This window comes from Brassica napus, chromosome C6 (assembly GCF_020379485.1).
Source record: "Brassica napus cultivar Da-Ae chromosome C6, Da-Ae, whole genome shotgun sequence".
NCBI lineage: Eukaryota > Viridiplantae > Streptophyta > Magnoliopsida > Brassicales > Brassicaceae > Brassica > Brassica napus.
The window spans coordinates 6,087,852-6,107,165 of record NC_063449.1 but is presented as its reverse complement, the minus strand read 5'-3'; the positions used below and the strand labels follow the sequence as shown (position 1 = coordinate 6,107,165).

Below are 19,314 nucleotides of genomic sequence, written 5' to 3'. Positions count from 1 at the left end.
TATGAACCAAAACAGAGGAACAGTCGAGATTATAATAAGAAAAAAGCCCAGGCTCACCGGTTAGAAGAAGCGACATAGACAGGATAGAGCATCCCCAGAAAACAGAGCATGCTAACCTTCGCCACAGAATATCTTCGAAAAGAGATAATCTTGCTAAAAACGTCTGGAACAGACTAGATCATAACCATCTGGAATGCGCATGAGGATTCGCGCTGGACGAAGGGAGCCTCATAAAGCTATAACCACAAAGGGAGATTTGGAGACTCGGCGTCATCCTCCAGCTGGAGAGTAAAAGGATACAACACTCAAGATCGGGATCGTTCTCAATTCCATGATCGAGACCGGAGCAGGGAACAACTCAGAGACCATTATGATAGCAGAAACAGGAAAGACCTGGCTGTGCGATCAGACCAAGTATCACCGGATTCACATCGAACAGTCTCGGATGCTCATAGATATCGTAGAAATGAACAGATGGAGAGAAGTTTAAGCAAACAACCAAGACAGGATGCAAGAATGGAGTCAAGAATGGAGTGGCACCCCGTCCGATCAGTAGAAGGGATCAGTGGGGATCAAGGCCGACCAACCTCTGAGAGAGAAACTGAGGAAGAAAGAAGACGTAAAATCATGGGGAAAGCAGTTGTGACGGAGAAAATGGTGCCGGAGAAGCCTCCGGCTCTCAAATATGGTGCTGGTGGGACTCTCAAAATCACTGAACCATGTCCAAGTGTCCATGTTAATCAGGTGTGTTCAGAACCTAGCAGAAGTACTATCACCCCTTCAGGAGATCAGCAAAGGCAGCAGCAGGGAAAAGAGTTGGATCGCCCCTCCATCGTTAGAGAGATGAACCCAAGGAAACCTGAGCTGGAATCTCAAAAAACTAGACCATATGAGCCAACAGCTACAGAGGCAGAAGAGGATGATATAGAGCTCCTGTCTGAGGAAGAGATAAATAAAATTGCTGAACAGTATGCTAGTGTTGATTTTGAAATGGATGAAGAGATGATGGAAGAAGATGATCTGCTGGATGAAAACATGGAGGATGAAACTCAAGTCCTTGATACTCAGGTGATGGTCGAACAAAACAACACAGACCTCCGGCCAACGGAGACTCTGAGATGCAACGAAGGGGAAAGAGACAAGAACGGGAAGCAAGGATCAGAAGAGGCACAAGATTTGGTGAAGCCCCAAAACAAGAGGAACAGAAAGGAAGCAAAAGAGAAGCTACAGCTACCTACCAATGGAAAACGCAGAGGCGCTACCAGCCCTGACGCTAAAGGAAATGAAGCCTCGAAGAAACTTGCTCTCAGGGGCCGTGCATCACCAAAAGGCAAACTAGTCAGGCACAGTCGTATCAATTCTTTGAGAGCTCAAGGCTCATTGGTGATTCCTCGTACTGAGGTGTATCCTTCGGTAGTAAAAGGCCGAAAATCTTCAGCTGTTTCAGGTTCGGTGGGGTCCCAGAAACCACCCAGGAAGATTATATGAGTGCCATCGCCTGGAATTGTCAGGGAGCAGGAGCCTTCCTGACAAAGCAACACCTGAGGGAGTTGCATCGCTGCTTTCATCCTTCTTTTCTTTTTCTTTCGGAAACTAAAAACAATTTTTCTTTTATGCAAGACTTTCAAATTGAGTTTGGTTATGATAATTTATACACCGTGGATCCTGTTGGTAGGAGCGGTGGACTTGCTTTGTTTTACATGAACGCTTCCGATGTGGTTATTAATTTCTCTAATACTCGTATGATTGACGTTGAAGCGCAGATCGAAGGACATAAAGTGTATATCACTTTCATGTATGGTGATCCGGTGGTGGAATACCATGAAAACGTATGGGAAAGATTACTACGAATGAGTGCTACTAGAACCGGATCTTGGCTTCTAATGGGTGACTTTAATGAGATCACAAGCAACGTAGAAAAGAATGGCGGGAAGAGAAGAACATAAGCCTCTTTCCTCCCTTTCAAAAACATGTTGGCAGGATGCGGCATGATTGAATTCCCTTCAAAGGGGAACACGTTTTCATGGTCCGGGAGAACGAGAGCTGGGCGCGTACAATGTAGACTGGACCGGGCGGTTGGAAATGAAGACTGGCACAACCTTTTTTCCCACACTTTTGTGGAGTATCTCTTGCGATGGGGGTCCGATCATCGACCCATTTTAGGGCGCTTCCTAACCAGAGATAAACAAGGAAGAAGAAACTTTAGATTTAACCATAATTGGTTTGGCAAAGAAGGTTTCGTTGACGCTGTTAAAGAAGAGTGGGAAGCGTTGAGAGGAGAACCGGATTTGGATCTCTTTGATAAAGTATGCAGGACCCGGAAGTCTATCTCGCGATGGAAGAAGCATCATCCCACGAATAGCGCTAAACTTATTGAGAGTTGAAAACAACAGTTGGATTCCGTCCAGAATGACGAGACTACATCCAGTGAGGAAGAATTAGAGCTTAAATGGAAACTCTGTGCGGCATATCGAGAGGAAGAGCTGTATTGGAAACAAAAAAGTCGGGTCTTGTGGTTACGGGCAGGAGATCGCAATACCAAATATTTCCATGCGAAGACGAAGCAGAGACGAGCTCGTAACAGAATTACTCGACTAAAAAATTCTATGAATCAATGGGTATACAAGGAAGAAGACATCGAGGCGGTGGCGTCTGACTACTTCCAGTAGCTGTTCACATCATCAAATCCTGAAACAATTGAAGAAACACTCCGGTATATTACCGCGTCGGTTAGTGATAAGATGAACCAGAGATTACTATGTATCCCTCTCGATGAAGAGATTAAGGAGGCTACTTTTGCCATAAACCCGGAGAAAGCCGCGGGCCCTGATGGCATGACTAGTCTCTTCTACCAACGGTTCTGGACCACAGTCGGTAATGACGTATGTGCCATGGTTCGAAACTTCTTTGAGACGGGGGAGCTAGACGAGCGTCTGAATAGGACCAACATCTGCCTTATACCTAAAACGGACAGACCAGAGTCAATGACAGAATTCCGTCCTATCAGCCTCTGCAACGTTGGATATAAGATCATTTCAAAGATCTTCTCTATCTAGACTGAAACATATACTGCCTAAGATCATCTCGAAGACGCAATCAGCCTTCATCACAGAGAGACTTATTACTGATAATATCTTGGTGGCACAAGAGATGTTTCATGCGCTGCGCACTAACCCGAGCTGCAAAGAGAAATTTGTGGCAATCAAAACTGATATGAGTAAAGCATACGATCGAGTAGAGTGGAGTTTTATGGAGGCTTTACGTCTGAAGTTTGGTTTCGATCAACAAAGGGTGGCGAGGATCATGACTTGTATAACTTCAGTGTCATACCAGGTTCTGATAAACGGAGAAGCTAAAGGACACATAACACCAACTCGGGGCCTGCGACAAGGCGACCCACTCTCTCCCTTTCTATTCATACTGGGTACTGAAGTCTTGATATCCCATATAAAATAGGCTGAGAGGAATCAAACCATCACGGGTATCAAGATTGCGAGGGCGATCCCTGCCATCTCCCACCTATTATTTGCTGATGATAGCCTCTTTTTCTGCAAAACGGAGAAATCCCAATGCGAAGAATTGGTTCGTATCATCGATGTCTATGATGAAGCCTCAGGACAACAACTGAATAAATCAAAATATTCAGTTCTGTTCGGTTCTAAGGTCATAGCGTCCACAAAAATCGATCTGGAAAGATCACTCGGAATAAACAAAGAAGGGGGAATGGGGATCAGGGGATGTATTTGGGTATGCCAGAGAAGATTTGTGGATCAAAGAAACAGGTTTTCTCCTTTGTTCAAGAGAGGATAAACGGGAGGATAAACTCTTGGTCGGGGAAACTTCTTTCAAAAGGAGGCAAGGAGGTCCAGATAGCTGTTCCAACTTATGTTATGTCCTGTTATTTGCTACCACAAGACACTTGCAAAAAACTTTCCGCCGCAGTGGCGCGCTTCTGGTGGAGTACGGACAGTAAAAATAGGGGTTTACACTGGGTGGCATGGGATAAGATTTGTGTACCAGAAGAAGAGGGAGGACTGGGTTTCTGAGACTTTCGAGATTTTAATCTGGCATTGCTTGCCAAGCAAGTGTGGCGTCTACTGACCTACCCAAATTCTCTTATAGCACGAGTCCTCAAAGGACGGAACTACAGACACTCGAATCCGTTGCGAACATGGAAAGCTAACGCGCCATCTTTCGGTTGGAGCAGTCTTATGGCGGCTAGATCAGTTCTAGTCAATGGGATAAGAAGAATGGTGGGAACAGGGGCATAAACAAATGTATGGGACGATGTTTGGATCCCCACGGAACCTGCACGAGCGGAGAAACCAAGGGCTGCGAGCTTTGATAAAGAACTGAAGGTGCATCATCTCATTGATTTCGATAAGAAAGAATGGAATACAGATTTTATAAAGGAAATCATAGCAGAGGAAGATGTTCCCAGAATCCTCTCTCAGTAGGGATCAGTAAGACAGGTCGTAGCGACGGATATAGCTGGAACCACACATCCTTGGGTCGATATACAGTGAAGTCAGGTTATGCTATCGCAGTGGAACAGCGAAGAAATCTGCAGAAGGAAATGCTCTTGGAACCGAGCTGTAACAACCTAAAGAAAAAAGTATGGAAACTGAAGGCCCCAAGGAAAATAAAGCACTTCCTTTGGCAAGCTCTGTCCGGATTTGTGGCTTCAGCGAGTAAACTAAAAGAGCGGCGTTGTGGCTCTGAGACTGTCTGTCAACGATGTGGTTCAAAACCATCAACCATATTCTCTTCGAGTGCCCACCGGCAGTCCAATGTTGGGCTCTGTCGATGATCCCATAGTCTCCGGGGTTCTTCCCGTGTACCTCTATTTATGTCAATTTTGATATACTGCTACAATTGGGACAAAGCTTAGCCAACCAAGACTTGGATACCTCAATGTTCCCTTGGATAATCTGGTATTTATGGAAGGCAAGGAATGATAAATGCTTCAATAACAAGGACACATCTCCATTGGATACCCTGCTTCTGGCGTGTCATGAGGCGGAGGCTTGGAAAATGGCACAGATTGATCCAGAATTGAATGGTGTAGAAGAAGAAATTGAAGGAAGGCAGCAAGAGAACGACGCCCAAGTCTTGAATGGAAGGTGGAGATGTCAAAAAGATGCGTCATGGGTAGAGCAAGCAGACGGGACGGGTCTGGGGTTCATCCTCTTTGATGGCGCTGTCGAGGTTGCTAGGGGCTAGAGAAAAATCAGACAGACGAGTTCACCTCTACACGAGGAGAATGAGGGCCTGGCCTGGGCAATGGAGGAATTACGGGGTCATGGATTCAAGCACGTAAGCTTTGAATCAGACTGCCAACAACTAGTGCAAATTTTACACTCCTCTAAGTCATGGCCGGCCTTGGAACCAGAACTGGATGACATTGAATCGCTCCGAATATCTTTTATTTTTTTTCTCTTTAAGCTTCATTCCAAGATCTTTGAACATCCGTGCGGATACTCTTGCAAAAGAGGCCCGATCACGAGAACTAAGCTTTGAGTTTGTAGACGTTTTGGCTTCTCAACAGCTAGCTCCCGAAGCTAGTATGTTAGGACCAGTTTGAGTTTTTGAATGAAGCTTTTGATGACAAAAAAAAAATTTAGATTTTCTAAAACTGATTATAATCCTGAGATGGCTAAGATTTAGAACTTCTTTTAAAAATTATGTCATTTTATTTCTGTTATAGTTATTAACAGTGTTAGTGTTGAAGTAAGATGGAAGTTTTTTTTATAGTTACTAGGGCCGGTATGCGCTACGCGCGGGATGCGATGTATTGTTTTAAGATACAAATTTTTGGTTAAGATTTTTTGTATGTTCATTTAGTTGACGATGTAATAATTTTATCGATTAGTCTTGTTTACAGCCATCAAACCATATATTAATTTGTAACAAATATGTTTGATACAACATGTAGAATGCATGAAACATTGATGTTGTTGTTGCATTTTAAGGTCGGATCGGTAACATCATTTCAAAGGATGGTTATGAATTTCTTAACTTGCTTGGAATAGAAGCAAAGGTTGCACTTGTTATCCATGACATAACAGGTTGTTGATGGTTTGAACTTCCGCATATTGTTTTAGTACAGACTCATGAAGACGATGTTGAATGGCCGTAGTGCTAGTCTACATTTTGTTATATATAATAATATATATTTTGTTTATACTATAAAAACAAAATTATACATTTTTACTCTTGTATTTATTGTTTTATTTTTTTATCTTATTTTATTTTGTTTTCTAACTATTATTTTGTGAACAAAATTGTATTATCTAAGATTTTGATTTTGTAACAATATCTTATCACTTAACTTGATTATCTTGATTAAAACAAAAAAAACGTCTGATCAACATTTTTTCCGTTTATATTGGTCTGATCAAAATTGTCGAAAATATCATTAATGAATTATGGCACTATTTTATGAGATTTCACTATATATTTATTTTTATGAAATTTCACAACATATTTTTAAAAGTTATGTATTTTTAAGTTATATTATTTATTTTTGGTAAATGAAATTTTTTATTTGGCTAACATGTTTGTTTTTTTTTTACTATTTTTCTAAATATATGTTTTGATTATGTATTAAATTCTTTATTTCTCAATTTTTTTTTTCATTTTCCTCTTAAGTTTAAATTTGATAACCAATTACGAACTAAATTTCAATAAGGATAAACATTGCGATATCTTATCTTACCAATCAGAAATAAAGTCCACTAAGCTAATGCGATACACAACACAAAACCTTAAGTATACAGAACCTAAATGAGTCCATGTACCAAAAAAATGGCGATTATTTTGTTAGGTTCAGTTAGTGCCGACGCCCATACTCAGAGGGACCTATTTAAAGATTTTTATAATTCAAATTAAGTAATGCTCATAACAAATAACCAAAGAAAGATTAAATAATAACATTTTGCTTCTAATTAAAGTACGTGGACTACAACATTATTGCAGAAAAAAAATAGAGCTTTGAAACAAAAAAATGGAACTCGATTGTATTTTGTGAGTTCCAAGTCTCCACAGTTGGAGTTATCAGTGTTTGCGAGCTTTCTTTGGACTGGGGTCTTTTCATCATCAATGGGAGTCTCGGTAGAGGTTATGACTGAATCAATATGTGTAGGCTCTGGTTCTGTGCTGGCTAGACGTCCTTCAATACCTGGAACAGCATCATATGCCCGTTTGTGTGATCCGAACACTGCAATTCATCACTGTATCTGGGACCACAAATTTTTTTACAATTACAGCTCCAGCTATATCATCAGAAACTCCACAGTTGCTATAACTTTTCTAATGTGAAGCTTAGAAAATGAGTTAATGCAGAAAGCAAGTAACAACAAATCTCTTATTTAGTTATTGTTAAATAAGAGACTTTTTAATAAGTTAATTGAGCGCAACATGAAAAGGGGAGACAATGCAAACAACACATGTATTTGGTCATGTTATTAGAGTGATCCTTATTCAGTGAATGTACCTGAGGGATGAATTGAGATAGTAGTTCTGTTTTGCATGTCGGAACCATGGCTCTTTCCATTTTAGACAGAGAATGAATGAAGTGAGAGAGAATGTCATTTACAGTAACAGGAATGCATCAGGTTTCGTGCTCTCTTAATCTGTCTGTGCAGGTCGTTTATTCCTCAATGCCACATCAGTGACACACTTCCCACATTATAGACACCAAATGCAGGCTCCAAGATAATATCGCAATGTTTATCCTTATTGAAATTTAGTTCGTAATTGTAGTGTGCATGAAGAGTAAAGCTTTGGTTAATGGGATTGAATCAATTCGATTTGTAACAGACGGACACGATATGAACAGTCAACGACTCGAAATTTGCAGACGAAACGACGAACCACGTACCGTTTCAGAACCGCCATTGATGGCTCACAGAATCAGACCTTTGCAGCGATGGCTAACCCTAAATTCGTGTGTTAGGAAGAAAGGATGGAATAACACGCAAATTTATTGAACGAATCAAATAGAGATAGCAAAGCAATATAGTTAACTTTTGTAGCCTACCCTGTCTGAGAGCCTATCCACCTTCCCTGTGAAAGCTTGAACTGCAGCAATTGCCTTTGCTATCTTTCGTTACACTCTCTTGTCGTTTGTTCCAAGGATGTCCATCTCGTCGCTTGTCTCGCCGCTTGCTCAACGCTCGTGACATGCTGCACACATACGCGTCACGAAGAGGAGAGACGAACGTCGTTTCTTCGCTTCAGTTAGGTTTAGACATTCATCTCAGCGGGCCAGATTCAGAGCCCAATCCCACAAAACACGATCGAAGTCCACGACGATAGAGTTAAATGATACTGTGTGTTTTGGCTCAGATGGACACGTGTCAGCTCCTGGTCGCCTGACTTTCCTACGTGGAATCTGACGTGGAATCTTAATTATATATTTTGTATGTATATTTTAGCATATAAATATTATAAACATTAGATATTTAATAAAAACCAAAACTCTCGAGAATTTCAAGCGGTTGGTAGCGGAAAACTCTGGAGCCAGCTTTTGAATTTATGAAATTCGGAACGGTTTGAAACGGTTTAAAGCGATTTGAGTGATTGTTGCAAACCGCCGACAACCGCTACCAACCACAAAAGCTGCGTTTGTAAGTCTATTTATAGTTTTTTTACCTGCGTCCAGCGTAGGGAAGAACTCTCCCTTTTTGAAATCTGCCATCATCTCATCAAGCTTGATTTTGAAGATCCGACATTCTAGGTCAGGTCGGCTATTAGCGGAATCACCTCCATACCATACGCATCAAGATGGTTACTGAGTTCCACCCAATTAGGATTAGCAGTGACAGTGATAAAGAGATGAGGATTCCCATACCAACGGCATATAGCCATTGCATCCTGATACTTTTCAGACATGTACCGGGGTCCAGCAGTGAAGGACGAAGGGAGGATGATCTTCTTACCAACTTGTGTAGCATCCGCATCGCCAGTTTCAACGGCGTCACATACATTGTTATACAGGTCTGCTCGGAGTTTTTTCTGATTTAGACTCAAAAATAGCGGAAAAACCAGTCGTCCTTAAAAGACATAAAAATTTAGAAGCATACTTTGAGTTTACTAAGTAAATGGTTTTTCAATGGCAAAAAAAAAGCTTGAGGAGGAATAATAGAAAATGATAAACAGTGAATGTGATACTGCAATGTTTTACAGTAGGAAAACGCTGTTACACTACAACAATCTGATCATTGAGGTGGTGAATTAAGAGAATCGCTTTTGACCTTTTATAAAAAGTCATTTCTTTGATTTTTCCACATCTGCTTTCTACATTTGCCCAGAGTTCTCCTCAGTTTCGTATCAACATATTTGAACCTGTTGAAAGACAAAAATTTAAAGTATGATAAAAAAAAGTTTGGAAGAGGAAACACACAGAGAGGAAGCTGTGTGTTCTTCAAGGGATGGATCGAGGAGAGAACAATAAGTTTTCCTCACAACAATGGGACCTTTACCTCGACGCTTAACAGAGGCTGTGCTGTTGATGGTGATATCATCTGAGCTCTGCATTGCTTCCCTGCCGGATATATTACTATCTCGATAATCTTTTGTTGACGTTGTCGCTGAGTCGGACAAAACTTCGAGAGGAGAAATGTATCACGGACCAGTACTAAACGTGCAGCGTGAACCCTTCTGGTAGCATGTATCTCATGGGAGGAAATAGCCAACTCTCACTGCAAGTATATACCAGTAAAAGTCAAGTGCCCATTTGTTTTTTGTTTCAATAAAAGCAAATCAAAGGGTAAGTATTTAACTTACTTCTAACTTCTCCCTACTGACCATCCGCTCTTACATACGGCGTAACCTCTCAAGTTCAACCTGAGAGAGATATAGCAAAATGTCCAAAAGTCAAAAAAAAAAAAAAATTGCGAGAGAAAGCAAAACATGCTTAATGCAGCAATGGTAAAAACATGTATCCTTCTCTAAGAACTCTTACCCTATTATGATTGAGACTTTTCAGTTCCTCTGCCCCCTGCTCTGCCTCCATGTTTCTGAGATTTAGCCTGCCAACAGTCAGACATCTATAAGCAAACGAACTTCAATTGTGGTGCTACAGCAACCGATTCTTACTCTGAAAAATTTATTTGCTTGATATGATTGTGAGTAAGAAAGTGATGATTTTGACGGATGGAAACTCACCTATATATAGAGCTTCAGATGCACCGACTTTAAGGAAACTGAACGTGAAATTGTCAAAGATCGGAAAACCTACGTATATCATTTTTTCATGATTTAATTAAGCAAGAGTTTCAAATGTATGAGTTTAAAATTTATGAATGTGGAGGCCGTAAAACTATTAAAAACAAAAGATATAAGATCAAGAAACCTGCATATATCTAACGTAAACAGTTCGAAGTTTATGAATGTCAAGGCCGGAAAACTTAGAAAAAAAACTTGAGATTTAATATCGGGAAAACTAAAACTTCAAAAAAAAAAGAAAGAAAGAGATTTAAGATCAGAAAACCTTGGCATAAGGAGAAGCATTTCCACCCCATCAACTCCCCACCACGTTTGAAGGTTCTAGCTTCCAAAAATCTCAGAAGCCTCACTTCGACGATAGGAGAACGGTGGCCACCTTTAGATCACGAAGAAGAACAGATGGATTAGCCATATAACTGAAAATAAGTTTTGGGGATTATCACGAAATGAGAGATGTTCAAAGGTTGAAATATTACATAAAATCTCTTCGAGATGATTCGGCTGAGACGGCATAGTATATCTCTTTTGCTGGTTATGGTCCGAGCAGATCGAAGAAGATGATGGAACCCCTAATTCCGTAAGCCGCCTCTATGTTGTATCTCGCTATGGGCCTTGCTAATCTATATTCGCATTTTTAAATGAAGGCCAAGTAAAGCCCGTTCAGAAACAAATCAAAACAAAACTCGTAACTATTAGGACACTTAAATGAAACGCAGAGTTTAGTATTAGATGGGACACGTGTCAAACATGAAGAGAGGGAATTGTTGTGCTGGCATCCCATGTGGCATAGCTGGGAAGGATTGAAACCTTTTTTTATATATAAAGATATATATACTCATAGATATTGAATTTGTATATATTTATTATTTGAAAATTAATTTTGTAATTTTAATATTGTTATCAATAAAATACTATCATTTTTAGGGATTTTTAATCTTAATGTTTTATGTTAAAAACTGGGTTTTGTACATGAACCACTTAAATATTGCCATAGATATATTTTCCTATATTGTTATCTATAATATATTGTTATCTATAATATATTTCCTAATACAATATATTGTATTAAGATTGTTTTAAGAGAAATTTCCTAGGATATACCTAAAAATATTTTTGTCACAAATATAGATCTTAAAAATAAAAATGATCAAAATAGACTTAAATGTTTTATGAAAAGAAGTAAATATACACTTATACCCATAAGGTTAATTAATCTAGACATTAGGGTTTAGAGTTAATGGTGGGGTTTAGAGTTTATGATTTATGGTTTAAAGTTTAAGGTTTCAGGTTTAAGGTTTAAGGTTTAGGGTTTAGAGTTTAGGGTTTAGAGCTGAGGAGTGGGGTTTAGAGGATAAAATTTCAAATTTTAAAAATAAAAAAATTTAAAATTTTCAAAATAAAATTTGAGATCTATTTTTGTGATAAAAACTTTAAAAGATCTATTCGAAAAAATTGCCTTTGTTTTAATATTGGATTGTATTATAAAAGCTTTATTTGGTGACTATTCCGTAGAAAAAAAATCATGTTGAATTTGCTGTTCCTCGAGATTAATACCAACTGAGTTGAATATTTGTCAAACTAGTATTAGTTAATGGGTCGCACTTCCTCTCTTTTCTTTCTATATGGATGAACCAATGAACAAATATTTTATTCTCTTAAAACCGATGAAGAACTAGTGGAAACAATAATTAAGTTTTAAAAAATAAAGAAAAACAATATAAAATTTTCATATTCCAAAAAGTGGTGCATAACTAACATCCTATTCACTCAACATCTATTATTAATCTAACCTCATCATGTACAAATAAAAAGAAACAAAGAAGGTTAAACTCAACTCTTCAACTCAAGAAGTTAAAATTTTATGCTTTATATTTTCCTTAAAAATTTGCTTCAGATTTTCTTTTAGGAAAAATGAACTTTTGGTAGTTTGAACAACATCAGAGATATACCCATAGAGTTAATTTGTATTATAAGTTTAAAGCTTAATAGTTTCATTGTATATATGTTTGGGTGCTAATTTATATTAAATAAATTCTGAAAACATTTGTTCATCTTTTTGTTTACCATTTATGTTTACTATTTGTTCAATTCTTTTTTTTTTTTGCATTTGTTCCTCTTTATTCAATTTTCTTTTTCAGTTCAATTCCTTAAATAAAATTTGTTCAACTTTTTTCCATTCATTTTATTCATCAACTGGTCACCAATTAAAGCCAATTTTTTTAAGGAAAAAAATTCTAAACAATAAAAATTAAAAAAAAAAACAAATGTAGAAAAGTATACTAGTAGAGATCTTAAGTAAACGAACATATTTACTTTTACTATAAAAGTAAAAGTATTTAATTTCTTTTAAATAATTGAATCTCTAAGAAGATAATCTTTATATTAATCCAAAAACACTACGTTTTATACTGAATTGATAATGATTACCCCTCTCTTTTTATTGCTCCGGTATGAGCCACATAAACAAGATAACTCTTTATATTGTTCTACTGATAATAACATAATCAAAGACACCATTCCAAATAATTGATTAGTTAGAATTTCATATTGCCTTTCAAAGTTACTATAATTTACAACAAGAACTCAGTCACTATCAAATGAAGAACCATCAACGATTGAAGCCGGAAACAACCGTCGCCATCATCTGTTTCTAGATATGTCAATTACATTTTCTAAACAGAAAGTACACAAAAACAGTTAGATAGTTTATCATATTTAAAATAAATTAGCGATCAAACAAATCAAATGATCAGTAGCAAAAAAAGAAAAGTATAGCAAACGAATCAAATAAACTGATGTCACAACCAATCAACGGCTTGAAACTACAAAAAGATCTCCGGCTTTGTTTTTTTTGACAAAAGTATATGCTATTTTTATATTGTACTAGGGATCTTCAACCCCGCGCTTGCGCGGGGTGCTTTTGCTTTTTGTTCCGATTTGGTTAGTCAGCATTATCCATCTCCTTTTTTAAATTGATTTTTATCATTTATTTATATAAGTTAGTCTATCAAACATGTTGGTTTTGTGTAAAACGAAAGTGATATAACGAAAGATCCCAAGCTCGAAGACGCCTTCATCTGCCATGACCATTGGTTTTGCATATAACGAAAGTGAACGTGTGAATGGTAAAATTTGACAGTCTCCCAGTGTCACCCCACCACCTACTTGAATTCTACTTTCATGCATTTCTTGATTCTCTGAGAGGTTTGGGATGAAGCGTCTTCATAGTGAAAAAAAACTTGGTATTTTCTTCTGAAGGTTCTAACGCTCTCCCACTTTTTAAACATTTCTCTTCTTGTGATCATTGATGGTGTTTGAGTGTTTTGTTCACAATCTTCATTCTTCTTCTAAGTTTTATATTCCTTTTGCTCTCATTTCTCTGCATGACTTAATACATCCGCTAAATACTGAAATAAAAATATTTCAAACATTGTTTATGTGAAAAATAAAATAAAATACTTTGCATTTAAAATTCTGCTTCTATTGTTCTTAATTTAGTACATAATTGCTAGGATTCTGAAGCAAGGATATGACAACGTCATAGGCAAGACCATAGACTGAATCTTTTGCCGCATACAATCATGCACAATAAGTGAATTATAGAAAAAATGTTACCTACTATCAATAAGAAAGTTGACAATCAGTACATGCTGTAATGATCACCCCGAAATCCGAATTTATATTATAATATGAGACTTTCGTTGACCCATGGAAGGAAAGAGCTAAGCTACGACTCCAACAACAGTTGTTCCACCCGTTTCAGCTACTCCGCCACCAGCATCTCCGACTACACCTCCACCAGCAGTTACACCAACCGTCTCACCACCACAGCTCCAAAGGTTGCACCAGTTATCAGCCCAGCAGCTAGCCTCCACAACCACCACAAAGCCCGCCTGTGCCAGCTCCAACCGTCTCACCACCGCTTGCTCCGGCCTCTCCCCCACAGGCATCACCTTCTGCACCACCAGCTTCACCGCCTCTAGCGCTTACACCAATAACTCTAACACCAGCATCAGCTCCTGCCAAGCACAAGAAAAAGCACAAACACAAGAGGCATTACCATGCCCCACCTCCAGCACCAACTCCTCCAAGCCTTCCATCTCGTCCAGTTCTAACAGATTCCCAGGACACGTCTACAGCACCATCACCATTTCAGAATGCGGTAACACTCTCTTACTAAAATACAATCTTTAAAAAGAAATGCACTATCACCACACTGAATTATATAACAATCTTTAATTTCTGATTTTACAGAACGGAGGAAATGCCTTGAACCAGCTAGAAGGAAGAGTAGCAATGTGGCTCAGCACTGTACTGGGAACTCTCCTCCTGCTGGCTATCACAGCCTAAAATCTCTAGCTTTCTTCTCACTATATCACCTATGTATCAACTCCAAAAGCTACATTTTTCCCCATTGTATACCAAACACATTTGATTAAAAAATATTACATTTTTTATCGGAAGTCATATCAAATTTGATCAGTACTTGAATCCTTGGAGGTTTCTTTGCGGAAGTCCTACTCAACAATGACCAAGATTGTCAACCAGCTTATGATGCTTAAGACATCCACCACACTGCCAAAACAAAACAAAAAACTCTTTAAAGACTATCATATAACATGTCTCTTCAGGACAATTAAGCAAACCAAAGACTGGTATACCTGGACAAAGACAATGCCACGTTCATAAGCCAAACGGTTGATAAGCCGTTTAGTTATCTCTCCGCATGAGTTGCAACTGAACTCCACTTGCAAACTCCTTCTTCTTGGTAGTTTAATATCTACAGAAGCAACCTGTTACCTGTCCCTGCATGCAATTAACCAAAAAAATCATCAGCGAGAGAAAGGCACAAAACACCAGCATCAAAGAGCAAACTTCTCATTGAGTTAACCTCTGAGGAGTCCTTTGATTCTTCTTCTTCTGGATCAGTGAGAGACCCTAAAACAGAAAACAACTGATTCCTTTGCTCGCGTGGTCCCTCCTCTATCATAGGAACAGTTCTTCACCTGGAGAAACATCAAAAGTATGAGACTTTTGTTGACCCATGAAAGGAAAGACCTAAGCTTTGGGACCTGTGATGAAGAGCTGGTGTAGGAAACAGCTAAGCTATGATTATCATCCTTCTACATGAGACAATAAAAAGATGATAATCAGAAACAATTAAATATAAAAGAGCCAGATTAACAGATTCGAAAAAGAGTCTCTTCTGTTCGAGGAATGGGAAACAAAAGGCATGAGAAATCCATGGAGATGTGGTTCTCTACCAGATTACCGATTACTAGCTTCAGTTTCAGCTTGCGACAGCCATGGAGTTTCAGCATTCAAATATCTCAACTTTTTTTTTCCTATATGCGCTTCATTTTTCTTTATTTCATGACGAGACTTTGAGAGTACTCAAAACAGAGTCACATATCTTGTAAATCAGGTTTCGTCTTGAATCTATTTATATTTAAAAAGATAAAAGAGATAGTCAAATAACTGTTTAGATAATCGCTTAAGTATTTACCATGGAATATTTAAGTAGATGATTTAGCCATTGGATGATCTTAACCTGAAAAAAAGATGAAGAATTAACCAAACTTGTCAACATCAAAGACATTTTAAAAAAAAATCAAGCAATAGTGAAAATCAACTCAGCCTTTTGATTAACAAACATCATTCAGAAAAATAAATCCCAATTGACAAATCTAGAGTGAATCTGTCAAAATCCAGAGATCAAGTAACTAAATTCAAGCACTCATGTGTATATCAGCACGAATCTTATTTTACGTAACAGAAACATGAACTCATTAAATCGACAAAGAGGAAACATATCTCATGATTACCTCCAGAAGAACCTTGCTTATCCATCACTTGTTGACACTCCTTTGTAGGGAAGACACTCGATCGACTCCTATTTTTTCGAGACAATATATTATTGGAGTTCATAAGAAAATTGAACTCTAGTGGAAGAGGAAGCGCCCTCAAACGAAGGATCTCGAAGGAGACGGTAACCCTAATCAACTAAAGGCGACACATAAGAGGACGGTAGCGGGCCGGAGAAACCCAAAACACGGATCAAAAATAATAGAGGTGGGTCATTGATTGTTGAAGTAAGGATAGAGATAACAGTAATTACAGAGGAAAGGATCGGCGGAGAGGAAGTGGAAGAGACAGAGTTCTACGACGTTCCAGACTACAATACGTGTATTATGTTTAAACTGGGCCATAGAAAATTTTTAAAGCCTACACGAAAAGGCCAGTTCTACTCTTTAAGTTAGAAGCAATGGCGAAATGTCGAAAGAGAACCCCCTCATTGGCTGAATTTAAAGATGACGTGGATAACTTATATGATGAGTATATCTCCTTTTTAGTATAGTATAGATTAGGATTTAAACAAAGATATATTGTATTAGGATTTATTTCCTTAGACTATTATCCATGATGTAACTTTTTCAATGAAACCGACTATGGATTACTTGCACTAAAAGTAATCTTTTAAGTTGAGTTTAACATATAAAATAATACCACGATGGAATTAATATATGAAAAAGATATGAAATTTATCACATGCCATACGCTTACGCGTTTCGTACTGCTTACAACTCGAAAAAGAAAAATTCCTTTATTTATTTTTTTGTTTAATTGCCATATAAAAGTTGCAAGAGAATCTGCCTTTTTTAGTAATGTTTCTTCTATAACACTGTCACTCATAGTCATAATATGGAAATACGAAAAGAAGTTAACTTTTTACTATTACTAGATTGAGTTTAGTATAGAATATTTCGGGATTTAAAGAAAATCTATTTACTTTTTTGAGAGCTCACTTTCCATATTCCGTTTACTTCTAGTAACGATAACAATGGACAAGTTACACCGACTGAAATTTCTTCTACTATATATATTTTAGTTATACACTAAACCGACACTAACAAATCACTCGGAAGATTCTTTCTTAACGATAAATACGGAATTATGGATCTACTATTATTTGAAGCTCTGATGCAACTTCCACCATCAACAAGAGCCACCGTTGTAAAAGTGCTGGATCATGCAAGCCAAAACCATCCTACTGATCATGATGAAGATTCTCAAAAAAGAAGATGCTTACAAAGAGAAGAAGAAGAAGAAGAAGAGTGTGCGACAGGCACAGTTTGTGTTGAGCCAAGATTAGAAAGCAGTGACCAGTCAATTGATGATGAATATTCTTCTTCTCGCTCTTCTAAGACGGTGACACAAGAAGAGTGTGAAGAGTGTTCAAGGGACGATGATGATGAGACAACTTCTCCTTCTTCTTCAGAGACGGTGGAACAAAGAATGATACTGTTCAAGCCACAACAAGAAGAGTATGAAGACGACGTCGTTTCGACCGAGCTTACGTTGGGAAGTAGTAGCGCAAAGCCATCACGGCAACAAGAAGAACCTTCCTGTTCTTCACCGTCTGAAGATGATACATCTGCTCTCTTACTCGTCGAGCTATGCCGCATTAGGCCTATGCAACTTCAAACACAAACTCAGACGCCACAGAAGTTTGATTCGTACAAATGTGATGTATGTGGAAAAGAGTTTACTTCGTACCAAGCCTTAGGTGGACACAAGGCTAGTCACCGAGTTAAGCTACAACAACCACTTGTTGATAACGCAAACGCAGAAGCTGGGGGACAAACGCGGCCGAGGATGGCCCCATCCGGTAAAATACACAAGTGTTCTATATGTCACGTTGTGTTTCCGACGGGACAAGCTCTAGGTGGACATAAACGCCGTCACTACGAAGGTGTTCTAAGCGGTAACAAACGTAGTCACGACGAGGTTATAGCGGGGGACAAGTCCAGTCCCAATCATGAGAGTGTTGAAACAAAAACGTCGTCGGGTCCAATGCAGAGTATTGTAGGCGATCACAAACGTAGTCACGACGAGGTTATAGCGGGAGACAAGTCGAGTCCCAATCATGAGAGTGATGTAACAAACATGTCGGGTCGGAAGCAGAGTTTTGTAGGCGATCACAAACGTAGTCACGACGAGGTTATAGCGGGAGACAAGTCGAGTCCCAATCATGAGAGTGATGTAACAAAAAATCCAGGTCGAAGTTTTGTAGGGTTGTTCGATCTTAATGAACCTCCGTTGCAAGAGTTTGATGATAACAACAGGCAAGAAGTTGATAAGTTTGAAAGTGCATTTGTAGCGAACAAGACGTTACAATTAATAAACAAGATTTAAAGTGTTGATTTTTTGGGTTCGTTCTTTTGTTGACCAACCTAACATATGATATTTGTAGTTTAGGATTTTTCACATTTTTTTAACTGTTTTGTTTTGTAGTGAATGTTATTTTAACTGAGTTGATTACTCTTTAGACCACTTTTCGATTTATCTTTACATTCAGAGCCACTTCTTACATGTGAGACATTTTGTTGTGGGCCAGCAATAAACTGTGGACAACTTTGCCCTTAATAGACATTTGATGCGTGGACGGATGATGTGTGGACGGGTGATGCATGGACGTAGATGCGTGGACGGAGATGAGTGTAAAAATTCCAGAAGTTTCATCAGAGCAAACTCCACAATAGCTGAGATTAATGACACAACCCCAACAACAATGTTTGTCTGTGGACATGAAAGAAGATTTTGATTATGTTGTGGATATGAACACTAACATAACCATGAATAAAAAACAAGAGAGATCTATTAAATTTGTGGATAGAAAATTGAAGCTTGATGTGGTGGATAGAGTAGTAACTCAAACACTAAACATTGATTAAAAAAATGTAACATATTGAAAGGCTATGATATGGATGTCAATGTGTCCACAATATCAAAGATGAACAAATTAATAACTTCAAACCAATTATGACCACATGCATGTCTAGGGAAAAAAAAACAAGCTTGAGTGATGAAAAAAAAGCTAAACAAACCAAAAAGTTAAAACGAGTCAGCTCCTCCTCCAAAACCATCGGTCAAAACGAGTCAGTTCCTCTTCCCGGTGAGCCACACCATGATTCCGAGTTCAACATCGTCGTGGATGAGCTTGGTGAAGGTGCATTGGTTCGAGCTCGTCACAATCCTCCACCATGAGATATGTAGTATGCTAAATTATGATTTTTAATCATA

At 38.3% G+C, this 19,314-nt stretch overlaps 1 protein-coding gene, 1 long non-coding RNA gene and 1 pseudogene across 2 annotated transcripts; 2 read left to right on the top strand and 1 right to left on the bottom strand.

The window, feature by feature from the left end:
• Positions 1-6,862: 6,862 nt before the first annotated feature.
• Positions 6,863-10,866, bottom strand: LOC106424369. The gene is made up of 10 exons (XR_001284872.3): positions 10,707-10,866; positions 10,496-10,606; positions 10,171-10,239; positions 9,968-10,034; positions 9,790-9,849; positions 9,486-9,704; positions 8,656-9,348; positions 8,042-8,395; positions 7,496-7,940; positions 6,863-7,238 (listed from the first exon to the last, which is right to left on the bottom strand). It is a non-coding gene; the product is annotated as an uncharacterized LOC106424369 (long non-coding RNA).
• Positions 10,867-13,312: 2,446 nt separating this feature from the next.
• LOC106424389 lies at positions 13,313-15,692 on the top strand (annotated as a pseudogene).
• A 1,090-nt stretch (positions 15,693-16,782) lies between these two features.
• On the top strand, positions 16,783-18,544 carry LOC106424388 (zinc finger protein ZAT1-like). The gene has a single exon (XM_013865145.3). The coding sequence runs from the start codon at positions 17,185-17,187 to the stop codon at positions 18,424-18,426; it is 1,242 nt and encodes a 413-aa protein (XP_013720599.1). The 5' UTR covers positions 16,783-17,184; the 3' UTR covers positions 18,427-18,544.
• The last annotated feature ends 770 nt before the right edge of the window (positions 18,545-19,314 follow it).